Genomic DNA, 19,637 nt, shown 5'->3' with positions numbered 1-19,637 from the left:
TGCTCAGTAAAAAGCACTTGCCCAGTATATCTGAGGCCACACTTGATGCTTAGTATTGTGGAGAGTGCAGAAGAGAGAGCAGGTCTGGGAGAGAGTTAAACACACACAGACACACACACACACACACACACACACACACACACACACACACACACACACACAGTGGTGGGGAGGAAGGATTGACCCAAGGAATACTGTATACTGGTGAATATTTAATAACAGGTTCTTTAAAAACAAGATAAAATGAAATGGCTTAGTTTGTAGTCTTTCCCCTTGCTGATTTCCGTGGTATAAATATTCTCTCTACTATCTGCAGAGAGATAGTAACATGCTGTTGCTGTAGGCAGAAATGGCATGGAATGGGAAAGTGAGCTCCTTGTGGGCTAGCTTCATTCAGCACATGTAGCATGGTGCACAGTGCTGCTCTGGTAAGCCTTCCACTCAGGGGCTAAGCATCCTCATGCCTAAGTAGCACTGATTGCTCTGCTTTACAGCATTGTTGGAGTCCCATACCCCAGCCACAGCTAAAGGAATCATATGCCTCTTACCAAAGCCGAGGTGAAGGCTGAACTCAAGGATTGTGACGTGGGGCGAGAGGCCCATTCTGGAATATAGTACTTGATTACTAAGTTAATGGAAGATAATGGAGTCAAGCTTGCTTTCCGATCTCTTAAAGCATAGTTGAAATAGAAAATGCTTAATTGTTTGACTATTATTATAAACAGGTTTCTAGACACGTAATTTCAAAGTCTTAATTATCTTCATTTTCGGTTCTAACAATCAAGATATTCACAAATCATCAGAATATCACTTATTCTGTCTAGAATTCTCCCTCCTCTGCTTGTTCCATTTCACATGTTTGAGGGTTCCATTATCTGAAGGAAAGCACAATTTATAGAGGTTTTTTTGTTGGCATAAAAATGAATCTGTGCCTTTTCCTCCCCACTGTCACCTCTGTTTTGGTGACCACTAAGGTGCTGGGCATCTTGGAAACCTCGCCATTGGAAAGCCTTAGAGTGCACCTCGGAGGCGTTTTAATCACAGCCCTTTGATAAATCTACTCCCCTGACTTTAATGTTGAACTATAAATTTGATAGATAGTTAAAGTGAGACTAATAATTTGGTTTTTATTAAGAACATTACTCTTTCTTGTTTTAAAACTTATTTGTTATTTAGATATAGAACTACCCCATAGGAGGACTATATTTAAAATATTAAAACACGTATTTCATTGTCAACAATAGAAGTACACAAAAATGTTGAAGGTTGTTGAACAAAACACATCAGAAAAAAGGAAACCCTCTTTCTACTTTTAAGGAGAGGTAATTAGAGAGTGGTGACAGCTACCAGCGATCATATATGAGTGGTGTTCTAGGCATCTTGTTAAATACACTAGAAATATCATCGTAATTTTTCTTCTCAACAACTTATGAAACATAATTTTCCGAGAAATATGAAGGTCTTCATCTAAGAAATGAGATTGCTAAGAGGGTGAAATGGATTGTTGCACCATTATGTAACGTGAGCTAGGACATGCAGCATTTTTATAACAACGATCTGATTTCAGCATCCATTACTGGAAAAATAGCACAGTCAGAGAGCAAAGAATGGAAAAGATAAGGGAAGCAATGGTTGAACAAAGCAGTTTTGAGCTGCCAGTTGGAGAGGTGATGCCTCTCTTATGTTAACTGAGTAGCCTTTGCCAAATCACTCACAGCAGAGAAGCCAGCATGTCTGTCTGGTTTTAGTGAAGAAGAAAGGGCACATGAATAAGGGAACTTTGGATGGCAGAGAAATTTAGCCTTTAAACTATAACTTAGAGGTCCTGGAATATAAAACCCAGACAAGAATTGCCAATAATTTGATGGTGTGCTTTGTAGTAAACATTCAAATTCCAGCCAAGCTGAGCATGGCAGACAATGAATTTAGCATCACTAGTTGCTGGGCTCTCGTGTGGGCAGGTGCATCGTATCATTAACCATGAGACCGAGAACTTAGTCCTTACTAGTTCTTTGATGCTCTTGTGGGAATGCTAAAAGTTCCCTCCAGAGTTCCTGTTGTTTTCTGAAAGGTATTTTTGGGATTTTTCCCTATTTACAAAGAGCATATTTAGGCAGTTCATACAAAATGATATATCTTTCTTTACCATTGAAGCATGTAAGCCAGCATCTCTCCCCTTGCCATTCTCTTAAGGCTCTAAGACAAACAGAATAAGAAGTTGCTTTCTCTTTGTGCACAGCATGGATCCTCGCCTTTGACTTTGGTCAAAGACGTCTCATCTTTGATTCACCACAGGGCTTTGTGTGTCTGGAGTCCAAGGCACAGAGTTCTCTGCTTACTGCCTGACATTCCTCAAACTGAAGATTGATGAAGCCCACCAAGCATGCACTTGAGAAACCATGCTATGTCATTTACTATACAACTTATATTGCTACTACAGGGTGCTGGTATCAAGACAGAAAAACATTATCATTTCCATTTTTTCCCAGCTCAATCTCCCTTTCATCTCCTGATGGGAAGTCTTGAAAATAATGTGGCAACCCTCCCTGCACAGTTGGGTCCAAATATGTTTTTAAATTTTTTTATAGTTTATTGTTTTAACTAAGCTATATATTTTTTCCCACTCACCTTCCTTCCTCCCCTCTCCCCTTTCATCCTCTCTCCTTGTCCCCATGCTCCCAATTTACTCAGGAGATCTTGTTTCTTACTCCTTCCTAGGTGGATCCATATATTCATCTCTTAGGGTCTTCTTTGTTATCTAGTTTCTTTGGGATTGTAAACTATAGGCTGGTTGTTTTTGGCTTTATATCTAAAAGCCACTTATGAGTGAGTAAATTATATTTGTCTTTCTGATTCTGGGTTACCTTACTCAGTATGTTTTTCTCTTCTAGTTCTGTCTATTTGCCTGCAAATTTCAAAATGTCATTTTTTAACCTAATTTTGACTGTTGAGTAGTACTCAACTGTGTAAATGTACCATATTTTCCTTATTCATTCTTAAGTTGAGGGGCATCTAGGTTGTTTCCAGATTCTGTCTATCATGAATAATGCTGCTATGAACACGGTTGAGCAAATGTCCTTGTGGTATGATTGAGCATCTTTTGGGTTTATACCTAAGACCTCAACATAAAACCAACCACACAGAACCTCATAGAAGAGAAAGTGGGAAGTAGCCTTGAACGCATAGGCACAGAAGACCACTTCCTAAATATAACTCCAGTAGCACAGCCACTGAGAGCAACAAATAATAAATGGGACCTCCTGAAACTGAGAAGCTTCTGTAAAGCAAAGAACACAGTCTTTTGTTGATGCAAAGCAAACCAAAATCAAAGGGCATAACAGTACAACCACAGCTTTGGTTTCCAGCGAGTAGGATGATATACATCAATGTGTTCTGTGCCTTTTTGTCTCCTGGGATATGCAAACATTAGACCAGAATTCAACCTGTTCCAATACAGTCTGCCTATATTGGAGCAGAGTTGCGGGGAGCCTCTGTTTTCCCTTTCTAATTCTATGTCATAATCTTTTTCTGTCTTCTCTTTTTCACCCCCTCTCTCTGTTAGGTAAGCTGCTGCCATTTTGTTATGCTCTTATCAGGTCATCAGGATTAAATTTCAGCCTCTTTCCTATCAGTGGCAAAGGGCATAATCATGTTTTGGTTTGTTTCTTTTTAAAGGAGTGTGAACTCAGGTTTAGTATCTTCATTCTTTTGCCAGGACGGGTTGACACCACTTCACTGTGCTGCGCGAAGTGGGCATGACCAAGCGGTGGAACTGCTGCTGGAACGGGGTGCCCCCTTGCTGGCAAGGACCAAGGTGAGTCATTGTGAGAAAGATGGCATCCGAGGACACTTAAGGCACTTTGGGTGGTCTCTCTTCTTAAAACTAAACCACCAGTAAAACTTACTGAATTGCTCAAAATAAGAAATAAATACTAAATTTGCAAAATTATTAAAATGAGCAAATGCATACATCATGATGTGCTAAATGAATACCTCTAGTTTCCTACTGTTTTTTAAAAGACCTATTATTTTACTGTAAATGAAAACTTGACTAACAATATCATATAAAAAGAATATGGCTCTTTGGCTTGGAGAGGGGCGGAGTGGGGGTATGGGTGGAAGGGAGGGGAGGGAAGTGGGAGGAGGAGGGGAGTAGATGGAAATTTTTAATAAAAAATGAGAAAAAAAAGAAAATTTAAGACTTTAAAAAAAGAATATTAAATATATTAATATATATGAGACTATTACATTGTATAAGCTAATTTTTTTGACTTTCTAAGATGACTATATAACACATGTGGAATTATCTTTCAAGGTAATATCATTAACACTGGAAGATACAGCTTAGAATTTATTAAATATTTCTCCTTTTGGTAACATTAATTAGAATATTTACTGAGTTGTTGACTATAGTAGGGATTTATAATGGTGATAGGAGCAGCATACCTTAGGATTAGTCATATATAAAGAACCACAAAGCAATCTAAAGCAATCATTCTGTTCTTTATGGTATAATACAAAGAGAATTGTTTTGCCTCTCTTTATTATGGTGTTCAGATAAGAAAACCCATGTGAATAAACATCACACAGTAAATGAGTTGTTTGGAGGTTTGCATTATCGATGTTTGTAAACTTTATTGTTTTGCATTTCTCTAATATCTATCAGAAAATACTGTGATGCCTAAATGGACATTTAATCACCCAGAATTATTTAATGGGATACACAACAATTTTTAAATCCTTAAATACAATAAAAATTCTGATGTAAACCTCCTACATTTTCTCCTGATTCCACCCTGTTCCTACCTCTTAATAATGCTGATAATCCCCAGTGCTAGCAATAGGGCAAGATGGAGAAAACCAGGATACTGGCCTCACATGACGTATCTTCAACACACACACACACACACACACACACACACACACACAGAGAGAGAGAGAGAGAGAGAGAGAGAGAGAGAGAGAGAGAGAGAGCATTCACAGTGTAGAATGATAATGGAAATAATGTAGATAATCAATGTAGTCAACCAACTCTACTATTAAGTAATTGTTCTAATTAATATTACCCAAAAGAAAAAGAACATAGAAATGCAAAGCTTTATCTTTCAGTGTTAATGGTATTACTTTGATAATTTTTTTTTTTTCGGTTTTTCGAGACAGGGTTTCTCTGCAGCTTTTTTTTTCTTGAGAGCCTGTCCTGGAACTAGCTCTTGTAGACCAGGCTGGCCTCGAACTCACAGAGATCCGCCTGCCTCTGCCTCCCGAGTGCTGGGATTAAAGGCGTGCGCCACCACCGCCTGGCCGATAAATAAATTTTTATATGTATATGATGCACTGGTGTTTTGAGACAGGGTTTCTCTATATAGTCCTGAAACTTGCTCTGTAGACCAGGTTGGCCTCCAAATCATAAATCAGCCTGCCTTTGCCTCCCATGTGCCGAGATTACAGGCCTGTGCCTCCATGCCTGGCTCAATCTCTACTTTAATTGATAATTTCCTTGGTATCATTTGGTATCATTTGGAGCGAACCAGCACACACACTTACAATTTACAGAGAACTCAGTCTTTCTCTAAAAGATATGCCCCACCAGCGAGCCCCGCCAGCCACTAGAGAAACTGACTTCATACATGAAAGACATAAAGTGAAGTCAGTTTCCTGCATTATTTTCATTATCGTTCTGTACTGCGAATGTTGCAAAAGTGTATTTTAAAGTATGCAACAGTTTAGACTGGGTTCTGGAGAGAGATCATGGAGAGCTTGTTGAAGGAATAGGCTGCAATTTAAATGGAAACAAAATCACAGTCCAACCGTGTTATACCCAAATTTTTAAAATCCGTATAAAACGGAACCCTATGTGATCTTCCACGAAAATTTTCAAATAACCTTCTTTACCTTGCACTGACAATGGATTCATAACCAGCGAGAATATGGATTACCTGAATGTGAGTTTTAAGGTGAGCTTCCTCTCAAAGGAGGAGTCATTTAAATTTAAGGGTCCAGCACAGAGATGGTTATACCCATTCAGTCCTGCATCCTGCTATATCGTGTATGAGGAAGAGGCAATGTGCCAGGCGCTGTTCTGGTTACCAAGGAACTAGCAAGGTGAATTCTCATCAGAAAGCATCTTGAAGAAGCTTAGACTGTCCAGGGCAGCAGAGACAGGAGACTGAAAAGCAGAGCTCTGTGAGGGTAAAGGAGTCAGAGCAGACGAACTGATCAGGTTGGAGGAGGACTAGCCACTACACATGCGTAGGTAGCATCGTGCCCTCCCTCTCTCCCCACTACAGCTCTCAGTTTTGAGTCACCCAGGCTTCCTCCTCAAAGCAATTTTCCCCCATTCTTTGAAAGCTGTAGCTCTCAGCAAAATGAATCCTCACTATAATCCATGCCGAATTCTCAGTGTCCTGACTATAAGGCCTCTGTCATTCTCAAGTCTAACCTCACATTCTCCACCCACCCTCCTAGGTCTCAGCTCACTCTGAGTCTCCAACCCTAGGCAGTTGCGCTGTTTGCGCCGCTGTCTCTATCCTCCCCTTGGTCCCTTACCTCTGAACAACGAAGTTCCCTTTTTAGCACTCCCTTGAACAACTCCCTATGGCCTCTGGTGACTAAATCCATGTTACATTCCTGTACCTGAGTGTGGCCACAGTGATGTAGTCCCTCAGACTGTGGTCACTAACCTTAGCTTAGCCCAGTGACACATTACACTGCAATTTCCATAGTGATTCATCTCGCTCCCTGCTACCTAAATAAGTCACATTTTGTTCTTTAAATTGCTTAGACATCTTTTTTTTTTTTTCTTCATGCAAACCTGAGAAAAACTGAAGCAAGCTGGACACGTTGTGAAGTAAACAATGTCCACAAACTCCCACTTTCCCAGCTCGCTGGGCCCATGAATCAGAGCCCGTGGAGTCTGTGTTCTCTCCTATTTCTGTCACCTGGCACAGCTTCCCATTCCTCCTCTCTCCAAACGTGTTTCTCATTTGCCTTCTAGTACATTATATTTTTTTGGATTCCTTCTGTACTGCAGGCATCCGTTTCCCAGTCTCCGTGACGTTTTTCTCTTTATTGCCCAGCTCTCTGGCTGTTAGCAATCCTGTGTTAGAGGTCCCATTCTGTCTTTGTTCTCTCTCTCTCTCTCTCCATACACACTTCCTCTGACGTTTCCTGAAGTTTATCTTTAAACAGTTCCTATGTTCTTCTGACACACATGTGGCTATTTCTAGACTTCTGTGATGATATTTTGCCCGCCCCTAAATATGGTTCTCTTTGAGTCTTGTATCTTCCTTCATGGGCATCTTGTTCTTTCAATTGCTCCAATCCTTTATATCATGGACTCTGTTTCTCACTCTCTGCTCCTTGCCTCTTCCTTCTATTTGCATCATTAAACCAGAAGCTGCTGAAGAGCCGCATCGCCACCACATGTCCCACTTGGATGGTGGAAGAGGTCCCTAACTGGTTTCTGTTCGTTTTTTTCTTTAACCCAGCTGTTCTGAACACATTACCCAAGGCAAATCCTCTTGTCCCAGCCCTTCCAACCATGCAAGACCTCTCTCACAAAATCTCTTATGCCTTTGAACCCCTCTCCTTATTCAGCCTCCTTATCCACTTACCTTAAGACATAGCCACTTCCTTCCTGTCTGTTGAGGTCTTTCACGTATGTTCCCGTCATGGAGTGCTTGTCTTTGTGTTTCCTCTGTTCTATAGTTGTATAGGACTCTTTCTTCAGATCATCAGGTATAGTGTCTGGTATGGCATCTGTTGTCTCTTAGAGGTTGTATAATATGACTCCTTATGGCTTTCATAGTCTCCACTGAAAAGTCAGGTGTCATTGTAACGAGTCTGACTTTATACATGACTTAGTCTTTCTCCCATGAAGCTTTTAATGTCCTTTCTTTGTTCTGAACATTTAGTGCCTTGATTATTATGTGTCCTGGGCAGTTTTTGTTTTGGTCCTGTCTGTTTGTTGTTCTATATGCTTCTCATACCATGATTCCTATATCTTTCTTTAGACTGGAGAATTTTTTTTCTATAGTCTTCTTTGACCTGGGTTTCTTCTTATTCCTCTATACCTATTATTTATAGGTTTGGTCTTTTCATGGTGTCCCAGATATCCTGGTTGTTTTGTATCTGGACTTTTTAGATTTAACATCTTCTTGGACTGAGCTATCCATTTCTCCGACCGTGTCTTAAAGATCTGGAATTCTCTTTTCCATGGCTTATAATCTCTGATGGGGCTTACCTCTGAGGTTTGGTATCCTAATGTTTTGATTTTCAGTTTTATTTTAGTTTGGATTTTCCCTAGTGATTCTATTTCTTTTATTTCTTGAAATGTTTTCATTATTTCATTCAACTGCTTGTGCTTTCATAGTCTTCATTAAGCCATTTATTTATATACTCTTTAAGTTCTTTGAATATATTCTTAATTGTTGTTTTTAAGTCCTTGTCTTGTGCTTCAGCTAAATCACATTTAGGCTGGGGAGAACTATTGTTATATGGTTTCTGCCTTCTGGAGGAAGTATATTGTCTTGGCTGCTCATGCTTGTGTTTTTGTGCTGGGATCCAGGCATCTGGTATAATGGTGTAAGTTGTTTTCTGGTGTAGATATCTGTCCTTGTTGTTTTTGGGTGGATGTTTTGTTCATTGTTGTTGCCCCCCTGGACCTGAAACAAGTGTAGTGGCTGTGGGGTCCTTTGTGAAGACCGTTTCTGCAGGTCAGTGACTGGCACAAAGGAGTAGAGGGCCTGGGAAGAAAGGCCGAGAGGGACAGCAGGAAAATGCTAGAATGACCTGGGTCTGTGGACCAAGAGACAGAGGCCCAGGAAGCAGAAGTAGGGTCGGAGGAGAGCTTTCTGCAGGCAGGATGCTGCAGGACTGTGAGTAATTTTAATTTTAGAGAGTCTTGAAATGGAGGACAGGAAAGATAGTGAAAATCAACTGTTTGTTTCTCAGCCCAGTGTAGGCACTGGTGGTCCGTGGAAGAAAGTGTTTCTGAGGGTGGTAGCTAACACAAAGAAATGGAGATGTGTTAGAAGAGAAGGTTGAAAAGGAGGGTTGAAAATAACTGGAGGACCCTGGGTTAGACAAAGACTGAAATGTTGTCTAATTTCAGACATAACCTTCAAGCAGCAACAATGGATGACAGAAATTCAGATGAGCACTACTCCGGCTTGTTTTATCTGTACTTAGACATTTTCTTTCCCTGAAGTGTGTACTTTCTTACCTACCTGTTCCTCTTTTCAAAGTCCATTTAATGTATTTCTAAATATCAAAACAATGATTCCTAATGCCGTTAATTTCAAGAACAAATGACATCATTTTCAGTTCCCTTGAACTCTTCCACCCATAAACAACCACAGTTAAGATTTTTATATGTTTACTTGTAGCTATTTCTCATTCTCGAAGTCACCTTTCTTATTGAGAATACTGGACTGTGGGCCTTTTATATCATTTTTTGTAAACATAATTTCTACTTCTTTGAACTGATAACAAGATTACCAAAATAGTTATTTGATCAACAAACTATATTTGATGGTTCCTGCGTGGTTATTAAGCACTAGCAATAGTATGGTCTCTTGAATGGACAATGTTCTAATTTTTTTCTAAACATTGTGTGAGTTCTTCTTTTTGACATTTATTTGCCTACTTAAAAAAACGGGGTGGAGGGAGAAATTGGGGATGGGACAAGATGGCTCAGCAGGTTAAAAAGCGCTTGTCAAGCAAGTCTTCAAGAGCCTATGTAAAGGTAGAAGGAAGCAACCACAAAATAGAAACTCCAGAAAATAGGAAGTTGTTTGGACTTACACTGATTATGAAGAATGGCTTACCCTATCCTTTAAGTTTTACTCTTGATTGCCTTCCCAGTAAAGGTGAAGGCTGTTTGAGTCTATATTAATATCGCGAGTCTAGACTGTCCTCAACGTTGAGAGCCATGAGGTCATTGATACATGATCTTCAGTGGCTTCATGCTCTTCCAACACCTACCTGTCTCTTCATTCATACTTTAATGTAAGTCTTGTATTATTATTGGATAAAAAAGCATCTCAGAATTTTTCTAAAGCCTGAACCTAAGATATGGTGAAAATTTTCCTATTTTCTTGCCCTATGCATTCACTTTTCCCTTCTTTATCCAAGTACTTCTCTGTTTATACAGGAAGGGAAACGCAGGTAGAGAGATAATTTAATGTAGACTGCGTTTTATAGTATATAATGCAAATGATTTATGCACGAGCCATCATTCCTATATATCTAATACTGTTCTCGTAATTTGTCAAATCAGGCTAAATTGACACATACTGTGAAAAGCATGTGATGTCTTTTGCTAAAGATTACTATGGTTACAAACTTGAATGTACTTTTACCTAACATAATGTACTCTACATTTGGATATTAAGGAAGAGTTATTTCTCCTGCCTCCAACTGTGTTGAGGGTCAAGACTGACTTTGTAAGGGATGAAAACAGAACATGGATTTACTTTTTCTTTGTTTTGATGTACAGAACGGGCTGTCTCCACTTCACATGGCTGCCCAGGGGGACCACGTGGAATGTGTGAAGCACCTGCTACAGCACAAGGCGCCTGTAGATGATGTCACCCTGGATTACCTGACGGCCCTTCATGTTGCTGCACATTGTGGTCACTACCGTGTCACCAAACTCCTTCTGGACAAGAGAGCCAACCCGAATGCGAGAGCCCTGGTAAACCTGGCCCAATCCACATTCACCAAATATAGCTTGAGAAAGCAAAATCACATTGATTGGCCAACGGCACCTACACCAATGCATGGTTATAGATCCACAGTTAATAACTGCCAAGCTTGTCACTCCCTGAAAGCTGACAGCCTACTTTATGCTTTCATAGTTTCCTAAGTGGTCATGAACATGAGCAGATTTAGGAGAACACCAGATTGTCATTTCTGAAACCCACAAGTTGCAAATGGTATAAAACTCTGGGATGATAAGTGTTTTAAAATAGAAGCTAGATGTTAAAAAAATAAGAAATCTCAGGGTGTGCTGGTGCTTTCCTTTAATCTATCTCTGAGTTCAAGGCCAGCCTGGTCTACATAACTAGTTCCAAGACACCCAGGGCTACACAGGGAAATCCCTTCATGAGGGAGAAAGAAAAAAAGAAAGAAAGAAAGAAAGAAAGAAAGAAAGAAAGAAAGAAAGAAAGAAAGAGGCAGAGAAAGAAAAAGGTCCTTTCTAGGTGCCTCTAAATACTAGATAGATTAGGATACAGGTATGAAAAGTTTGATCTTGATGAATCTCTTAAGGAAAATAAAGATTTTAAAATGGTGAATATATTTGACTCTATGAGGAGGTCTAAGACAGAAGCTGGTGAGAGTCCCCTGGACATTTTCTTTATGGACGGACTACCCAACCATGGGCTGGGTGATGCTTGGGGTATTACTGATTTGCAAGGCATTGTAAAGAAAGCATTCCAGGACCTGCTCAAGAGATCCTGTAGGAAGCCATTCCCAGAGCAGCTTTGTGTCTCCCATGGTGTAATAATATGGAACAAATCTTTCTTGCTTCACTTATAGCTAACTAATTAGTACGCCAGGCAGGCACTAATTGATGTCGTTCATCTTCTAATTCTCACGCTAAGCACACTGTTTTGCTTTCCTATATGTTCACATGATTTATGTCAACTAAAATTCCCTTCAAACAGTTTTGAGAGTCTGTTGTTAAAATGACTAAATATTGGGCTAGGATAGGAGCTGAATTTGTAGAATACTTGACTAGCATGAATGGAACAGTGGCTTCATCCCCAGCACCACAAAAATGAGGCATGATGGGACATGCTTATAATCTTAGAATTCAGGAGCTGTAGGTAAGAGACAGAGGTTCAAGGTCATCTTTGGCTACATTGCAAGTTTGAGGCCAGTCTGGGATGAATGAGATCATCTTTTCTCAAAAGTCAATCAATCATATGACCAATAAGCAAAGTAATTGATCTATTCAATTATTAAATATTGAGCATATTGATTTATTTTGAAAAATTTCAGTGGAATTCACCTGTTACTAATTACTAGAAAGTGATTATACTTTCAAGGTATATAAAGACCTTAAATTTCTCATAAGAAGCTGAAAACACTTTTTTTATTAGATAGTGATGAAAGAACTTAGAAACTATGACAGGCGATCAGTTGCATGTATTTTAATGCTGCGTGTCCATTTGGCTACTGATCTCTGGTTCATGACATAGTTTATAAACAGGGAACATGACTCAACACATTCTGCTCATCACTCCACTGTAAAGAACACAAAGTCACCCCTTAAGTGAGACCATATGTTAGCCTGAGAACTGGTAACATAGGAGAACACCTATGACGCTCATCCCCCCGGGACATTTAAAACTGTTAATTGGCAAGACAGGTATCATTCTGTAAAAGAGCAACTATTCAAATAAAAAGGCAAAAGGTATAATACGTAACAATTTAGCCTGGAGCTAGGTACATTTTGGTGCGCTTTCTCCAGTTTCTGAAACTGGTAGCCTGGTTTACAAAACTCCACGTGCCTTTCAGAGGCAACACTTAGCTTTAGCTCTCAGAGGTGTCGTCCGGCAGCCGTTCCAGAAATTCACCGCATCCTTCTTGAAAATACTCCGGAATGTAGTCATTTCCTCATAAAATAAAATATATCTGGGAACTTAACTGTTTCTTTATAAAATTGAATTTATCCGATTGGTATACTTGTTATAATATAAAACTTAACTTCTCTTCATAAATATTGGCAGCATAATAATTTCTGCTAATTTGAAACTCTCCCCGAGGAAAAGAATAGCAAAGTTGAAACATTTTCTATAAAGCTGTCATACTGTTAGTTTTTTGAAAGTCGATTGAACAATTCTTATGCCCTGAGAAATTGGACCTCTACCTTTGAAATATTCCTCTACACCCTCCATCTTTTTCTCCCTCACCTGACCAATCCAGACAGCCTAAAACACCTTAGGCCACCTAAAGCATATTTGCCCTCTATTTTTTTTCTCCTGTGAAAAGTAGGCTCACATACTTTCCTCTGCTTTTGTCGGTCTCCACTGTCTGCACTCAGAATCCAGCTTCTCCGCCCCCAACCCTACCCCCCCCCACACACACAGCCACTTCTTTTCCCAAATTTCAACTTCGATATGGTTTGAAGAGACAGAGACATTACGTGACGATCCAACATTACTGCCTGTGCTGTGCCAGCATGGAGTTGCGTGAGAATTGTTTCTGCATGTTTTCAACTAACTCGATTGTCTTTTGCACAGAATGGTTTTACTCCACTGCACATTGCCTGCAAGAAAAACCGCATCAAAGTCATGGAACTGCTGGTGAAATATGGGGCTTCAATCCAAGCTATAACAGAGGTAGAAAAGTGTTCCAGCTTCTCACCAAACATTCCTTCTCTTACACCTTCCTCTTCCTCTCACCCGTCCTCTGTCCCTCTTCACTCGTCTTAATTTATCTGAAGAAGCCCCCCAAAGCCCACCGTGCAGAGGAGTAAAACTACTGTTGCTTTGTTTCGCAGTCTGGCCTCACACCAATACATGTGGCTGCCTTCATGGGCCACTTGAACATTGTCCTCCTTCTGCTGCAGAACGGAGCCTCTCCAGATGTCACTAACATTGTGAGTATGGCTTGGGTCAGAATAACCACAGGGAGAAAGGATGAGACATTCAGAGTGGGTGTGTGTGGGCCTGTGTGTGTGTGTCATCGGAGCTCAGAGAAGGGCTTCTGAAACAACATTTTGTAACCTAACATTTAGAACTTTCCTAAATGCAGAGTCCAGGTGTCAGAAAATAAACGGAAGCTGGGTATTGACATGGCTTAGGCTTCCTGGTGCAGATGAAGTAAACATTCATCTAATGCTTATAGGAAAACAGAGTATGTTTTTAAAACGCCCCTGAGGCTGAGTGAGGTTGAACACACATCTGCCGTCTCTGGCCATCAGGAAACTGAGGCCGGAGTCTTGTGAGTCTGAGGCAGCCTTGGCAGTGTGCTTCAAACAAACACACGCCTCTGAAAACAAATGACGGGTGCCTTGCACAACAGTCTTCAGGGTTTACCCTAGCTTGCTTGAATGCATTGTATTCCAGGTAATTTCCATTAGGTAAGCTCCATAATCATTCTTAGCAAAGACTAATCAGACAGAGGCTCCAGTGAGGATAATTGCTCTTCGTATCAGAGTGTCCTCTATTCTACATGACAGTTGCCTTTTCCTAGTGAGTTTTAGCTTCCGTCTTATTCATATGTGCAGTGAAGGTTCCTCACACCTGAAATGGGTAGCAACAATATTATGAAATGAATGCTAGTTTCTGGGCACCTTTCTTCTTGCCACTAAATACTGGGTGTCCCAGAATTCTGTCCGGCCTAAAGTAGGATATGTGCATTTCTCTTGCTGTCTTGAATCACCCTTTAAACTATCTCTGGTCACTTTTTCATCGCAATTAACCGGATGTAAAATCCCCAAGGAAGGAGAACCCACCATGTGTTTTTATCCAGATAATAGACACTCCCAGGACTGCAGGCGGATTCAGTTTTTAAAAAGCACATGCAACAGAATAATTCTCCCTACACGAACATCAGCAGTCACTACTAAAGTTAACCTACTTCAGCTGTTGGTTGCAGCGTGTGCTCATTTGGGGCTGGCTCTCCCCGTGTGCGCTGTGAAACAGAATGCCTGGGTTCTCTCTTACCGCACTCTTCCCACGTTCTCATTTCTCTGTACTTTATGCAGTTTTTGAAGGCTCTGGTGCTGGGACAGAGTCCATGGGAGAACCCAATTAATTTGATATACTCTTTATATTACTCAAGAGTGAGAATAAAACCATTAAAGAATTTCAGGTCTGTATTTATATGTTTCCTTAATTATAACATATTGGCCCTATAAAAATATAACACTACATGGCAATTTTTAACCACCAAGTACAGGAGTCATTTCCTAATGTGCCAACTTGAGTTTAATAGTTGTTGAATGCTTAAAGAACTCATAAGACCAGAGAGACAGCTCAGTCAGTGAGTGCTTGCCATGTAAGTATGAGGGTCTGAGTTCCATCCATGTCATATATAAAGGTTCTGTGTGTTTCTGCAGTCCTGGTGCTCACTATGGAGACAGATAGGACTCCTGAGGCTTTTGACCAGATAGTCTAGCAATTGATGGGCTTCAAGTTTGCTGGGAGACTCTGTCTCAAAAAAATAAGCGGAGAGCAATTGAGGAAGTCATCTGAATCCCTGGCGCATGCATGTGCACGCATACACATACACAAAGAGAGAGAAAAAAGAATAAAAATCATCTTTTTGCTCCTTATTAATCTTTTATTTTCAAAAACTCTTATCGAAAGTTTACAGAGACAGATCAGTAGTGAGAATATTTTTACTCAATATCAAATTCTCCCTTTTTATAATTACATTACATGGATATGTCATTTCCTAAAAAATAAAAAGTTTTAAATTTTTCATTTTCTTTTCTTTTTTTTTTTTTAAAAATCGAACCTGAACCGTCTTGCACACAGCGCAGTAACTTTCAAGAAAAGCACTCCTGTGTGCTGACCCACTCTTGCTATTTTGCTTTTATTTTTCCCCCTGTATTTTTCCGCTTTCCTTACTTGCATTTCAATACCGACAGGAATCGCAGAAGCAATAGTGATATGTGAAAATCTATCACCATATCACCGCAATGATGTCTGCAATTATATTAAGCCGAGAGCATGGATTAAATTTCTTTTTTTTTTTTCCTTTCTGTTTTGGTTTTCCAAGACAGGGTTTCCTCTGTGTTGCCCTGGCTTTTTGGGAACTCACTCTGTAGATCATTCTGGCCTTGAACTCAGGAATCTGCCTGCTTCTGCAGCCTGAGTGTAGGGATTAAAGGTGTGCTCCACCACTGCCCAGCTGAAGTTTCTTTTAGTAGACAGTTTTGAAAATTCTTCACAAAATAATCCACAATTAACCATTTAAGTGACCAATTCTGAATAATTTGTTGATTTTTAGTGTCATGTGGTCTCCTCAGGGACACGGAGAGTAAGCCTGCCCTCAGATTTCCAGTGTTCCCAACCTTTAGTCTTTGCAAGAATCTTGGATTTGGCAATGGCGTGTGAATCTTTAGCTCCCACAAGACAGTTGTCCTAAATTTCTTCACTGGTTTCTTCTGTTTGTCCTTTATATTGTTTCTCTTCTGCCCCCTCCAAACAAACACTTGGGACACACCAGTCAACCCCCACCCCCTTCTCGACAGGATCCCTGGATTTTTTTGTTTGTTCATTTGTTTTTAAAAGCCATATCCTTCCGATAGAAGACAGTGTAGAGTTGCTGGTCAAAATACAAAACTCCCTGTTCAATTTTCATTCCAGATAAACACTGGATTCCTTTGCGTGTGAGTAGATGTCATGCAACTGTTGAAACGTGATAAAATAATTACTCGATTGTCTGGAATTAAAATTGAAATGAACACTTGAACTTTTTATTTGCTAAATCTGGCAACCCTACATCAGACAGAATGTCACTTTCTCTAGCAGTGTGGTGCCTGTGAACTTGTATGTTCTCCAGATATTCGGAAGTGGCTACTGGACCCAGGACTTTGCGATCTGATTACAGAGCTGTGTGGACACAGACTGCCTGCTTGCTGTGACAGTGTCAGTCCTGTCCTGACCCCAGTGTGCCCCACCCTTGGCACCTCTGTGTGTTGCTGACATCGTGTTGCATCCAGAATGCAATTCTGTCTTTTGTGCTTTGATGCTTTCCAACTAGATGCAACCAAAGCGGGAGTCAATGTAGCTGTCTGCTGAGCCAGTTTCAGAGCTGCGGAAGAGGGGCATGACTCTTTCTTGGTGCTCGCTTTGGATGTGAACATGCGCATTCTCCTGTCAGTTTCATTTTGCCTGAAAATCCACACCAGGTCTAAGATGCACCAAGGACTCAGACATTTGCAGACACATTTATTTTTCCTGACAAATTCCCTTCCCATAAAATTTATATGTGAACTTTAACTGGTAACCTGTGCTCTATAAAACATCCTAACATATTCATATACAGCCATGAGAGTAGAATAGCAAGCACTTGGGGGCTCTGGAGAGTACAACATGGGTCACTAAGGATTTCTATCTCCTTATAACCAATTAGAAGATTTATGTTTAATTTCCCACTTTATGTCATTATTATTATTATTATTATTTACAAATCTCTAAAGTTAAGTTGTTTAAATAGGATATCAGACTATCCCTAACAATCAGGAAACAGAAGATACCAAGTAAGGCAATATCAATACTTGCTGAGTTTCTTTTCCTTATCCTTCTGCACAAACATTGGGAATATAAATATAAAGAGGTAATCACAGTTTACAGTAGATGTCAGTTACTTCAGAGTCCTTAAATGAGATTGAAAGGAGACAATCCTTATGAAGTAGGGTGACCCATCGTGAGCACATAGTCAACTGCTCCTGGACTAGGAAGCTCAGGCTTTACGTCAAGCATGTATATATTTCATCATTTCAAATGTGTAGAAGCCAGAGGATAACTTAATATAGGTATAAAATAAAGTTTTTTTTAAAAAATATTAAGACTAGCATTAGAAATATTTTTATATTTTGAAAACATAATAATAAAGTGTAGCTTAAAAATAAACATGTAAATTCAATGAACTCCTAAGGGCATCTTTGACTTAATTTCTAAAAAGAATCATCTTGCCTTTATTTCTACAAAATTACTGAAATAGCAAATCTTCATCAGACCTAAAAATGAAATTTTAAGGTTTTCTTTTTTCTGTAATTATAAGATTCTCTAATTATAAGATATAGATATATAATTATAATATGTATAGATTACAGAAGAAAAAATGATATAACCATGGTTGCCCAAAGAAGAAAACTCTTACTGTATATCTGGAGAATTAAAGACAAGCTTGACTAATGTCATTTTATAAAAGAAGTTTCATATACATTTGCTTTAAAAGTCAAAATTCACATCAGAAAATATGGCTCCCAAGACAAGTTAGCTGTCAGTGAGAAGAGAATCTTCAAGTCAACTTCTAAGTCAATATTTTCTAATCATATCACTTGATAACAAGTTTCTCATACCTCCCAAAGCAAAGGACATCATGGTGTAAAAAGGGGGCCATGAGCAATGAACCCCATTAATTTCACATTATATCTTTTAAATTTAGGAGTATTTTCTGCAAAGAAGCAGAAGATGTGGTTCATAGGAAGTTTTCAGAAACATTGCATCCCAACATAGGCAAGTTTGAAGTCAGTTTAGTTCCTGTGGGATGTGTTCCTCTGCTTGGTTATTTATTGTTGGCTTACCCTCTAGAACAGTTGTGCTGAGTCAACCTGTCTTATTCTAATATCGTGGTCTAACTATGAGATTATTTGAATGACTGCCCCCTTCCATGATAACAGGTTCCCCCATGAGAATAATCCCTTGTCTCTAACCACTTTCTTCATCTTCTCCTGAGGAGTATGTCAGACCTTGCTATGGCATAGACAGCCGAGGACTGACATGATGCCCATGCAGCAAATGAAACTGTTAACAGCTGCTTCCCTTACCTCTTGGTAGCCTTCTGCATCACCATTTATAATAAAACACAACCATTAAAATAAGCAGGGTACTTCCTGAAAAAATTAGTTTTCTCCTATGAGTAGTTGTGGTCCAATTTCAGAACAAAAAGACAAATCAGACATGAGATTTTGTTCAGAAGGAAGGTTTGCAATTTGAAAGGAAGTTATTTATGTATGGTATAAGTGATATGATTTATTTTTGCAATGTATTGACTTGACCTTTGACATCTGGAGTTTCTCATTGAACGGGATGGATGAAAGATTTTAGGGTTTGTAGGATGAAAGATCACACCTTCACCTAATCCCATGTAAGTTACACAAGACTTGTCCTGAAGTTACATAGGGCATCCTGGATGTTTGGGTAAGTTCACTGGTTTGTCATTGATGGAAAACATTTATAAACGTTTATCCTTCTAAAGATAGAGAAGATGCATCCTATGTTTTTCTAAACCAAATAATTATGCCTCCTCATAGATTATTTATACACTTGGATGTCTTGCTGAATTCCACCAAGAGGGACATCTTTATTCTTTGCAATCAAGAGCAGTGAGTTTATTTATGATTGGGCAATCTTTGTTTTCTGGCAGCGTGGTGAAACAGCACTTCACATGGCGGCCCGGGCTGGGCAGGTGGAAGTGGTCCGATGTCTCTTGAGGAATGGTGCTCTTGTGGATGCCAGAGCCAGGGTAGGTTCTAACTCACCAGCGTTCTTTTGCAGCATGTGACCCCCTTATTAAGATGGGATGTCTTTTTTAATTCCTTGATTTTGAATTTCCACTGTGTACATATCCATCAACCTCTTATTAATGCGATAAATACCCGAGAAAATAACTTGAAGGAAGGAAAGAATTTTGGGGGCTAACTGGACCAGGGCTCTCAGATTATGATTGGATGGATCTATATTTCTGGGCTTGATGTGAAGCTAAATAGTACAGCAAAGCAAAGCTATACACTTCACAGTGACTGGGAAGCAAACAGGATGCAGGCGCATGCTTTTGCTAGTGCACTTTATCCAGGGAACCCAGTCTATTGGATGGTGATGCTCACAATTAGGGAAGATTTACTCCCTATCCCTTAGTTAATCATCTCTGGGAATAACCCCACAAAT

At 39.7% G+C, this 19,637-nt stretch overlaps 1 protein-coding gene across 1 annotated transcript in view; it reads left to right on the top strand.

Moving 5' to 3' along the window:
* Positions 1 to 19,637, top strand: part of Ank2 (ankyrin 2) — a 227,539-nt gene that overhangs the window by 108,117 nt on the left and 99,785 nt on the right. Inside the window, exons 10-14 of the mRNA XM_038310750.2 lie at positions 3,716 to 3,814; positions 10,499 to 10,696; positions 13,251 to 13,349; positions 13,511 to 13,609; positions 19,117 to 19,215. Coding sequence (XP_038166678.1) covers positions 3,716 to 3,814; positions 10,499 to 10,696; positions 13,251 to 13,349; positions 13,511 to 13,609; positions 19,117 to 19,215 — 594 coding nt within the window. The remainder of the gene's footprint in view (positions 1 to 3,715; positions 3,815 to 10,498; positions 10,697 to 13,250; positions 13,350 to 13,510; positions 13,610 to 19,116; positions 19,216 to 19,637) is intronic.

This window comes from Arvicola amphibius, chromosome 14 (genome assembly GCF_903992535.2).
Source record: "Arvicola amphibius chromosome 14, mArvAmp1.2, whole genome shotgun sequence".
NCBI lineage: Eukaryota > Metazoa > Chordata > Mammalia > Rodentia > Cricetidae > Arvicola > Arvicola amphibius.
Note: the sequence above shows the minus strand (reverse complement) of the source record. Positions and strands in the feature narration are given on the sequence as shown.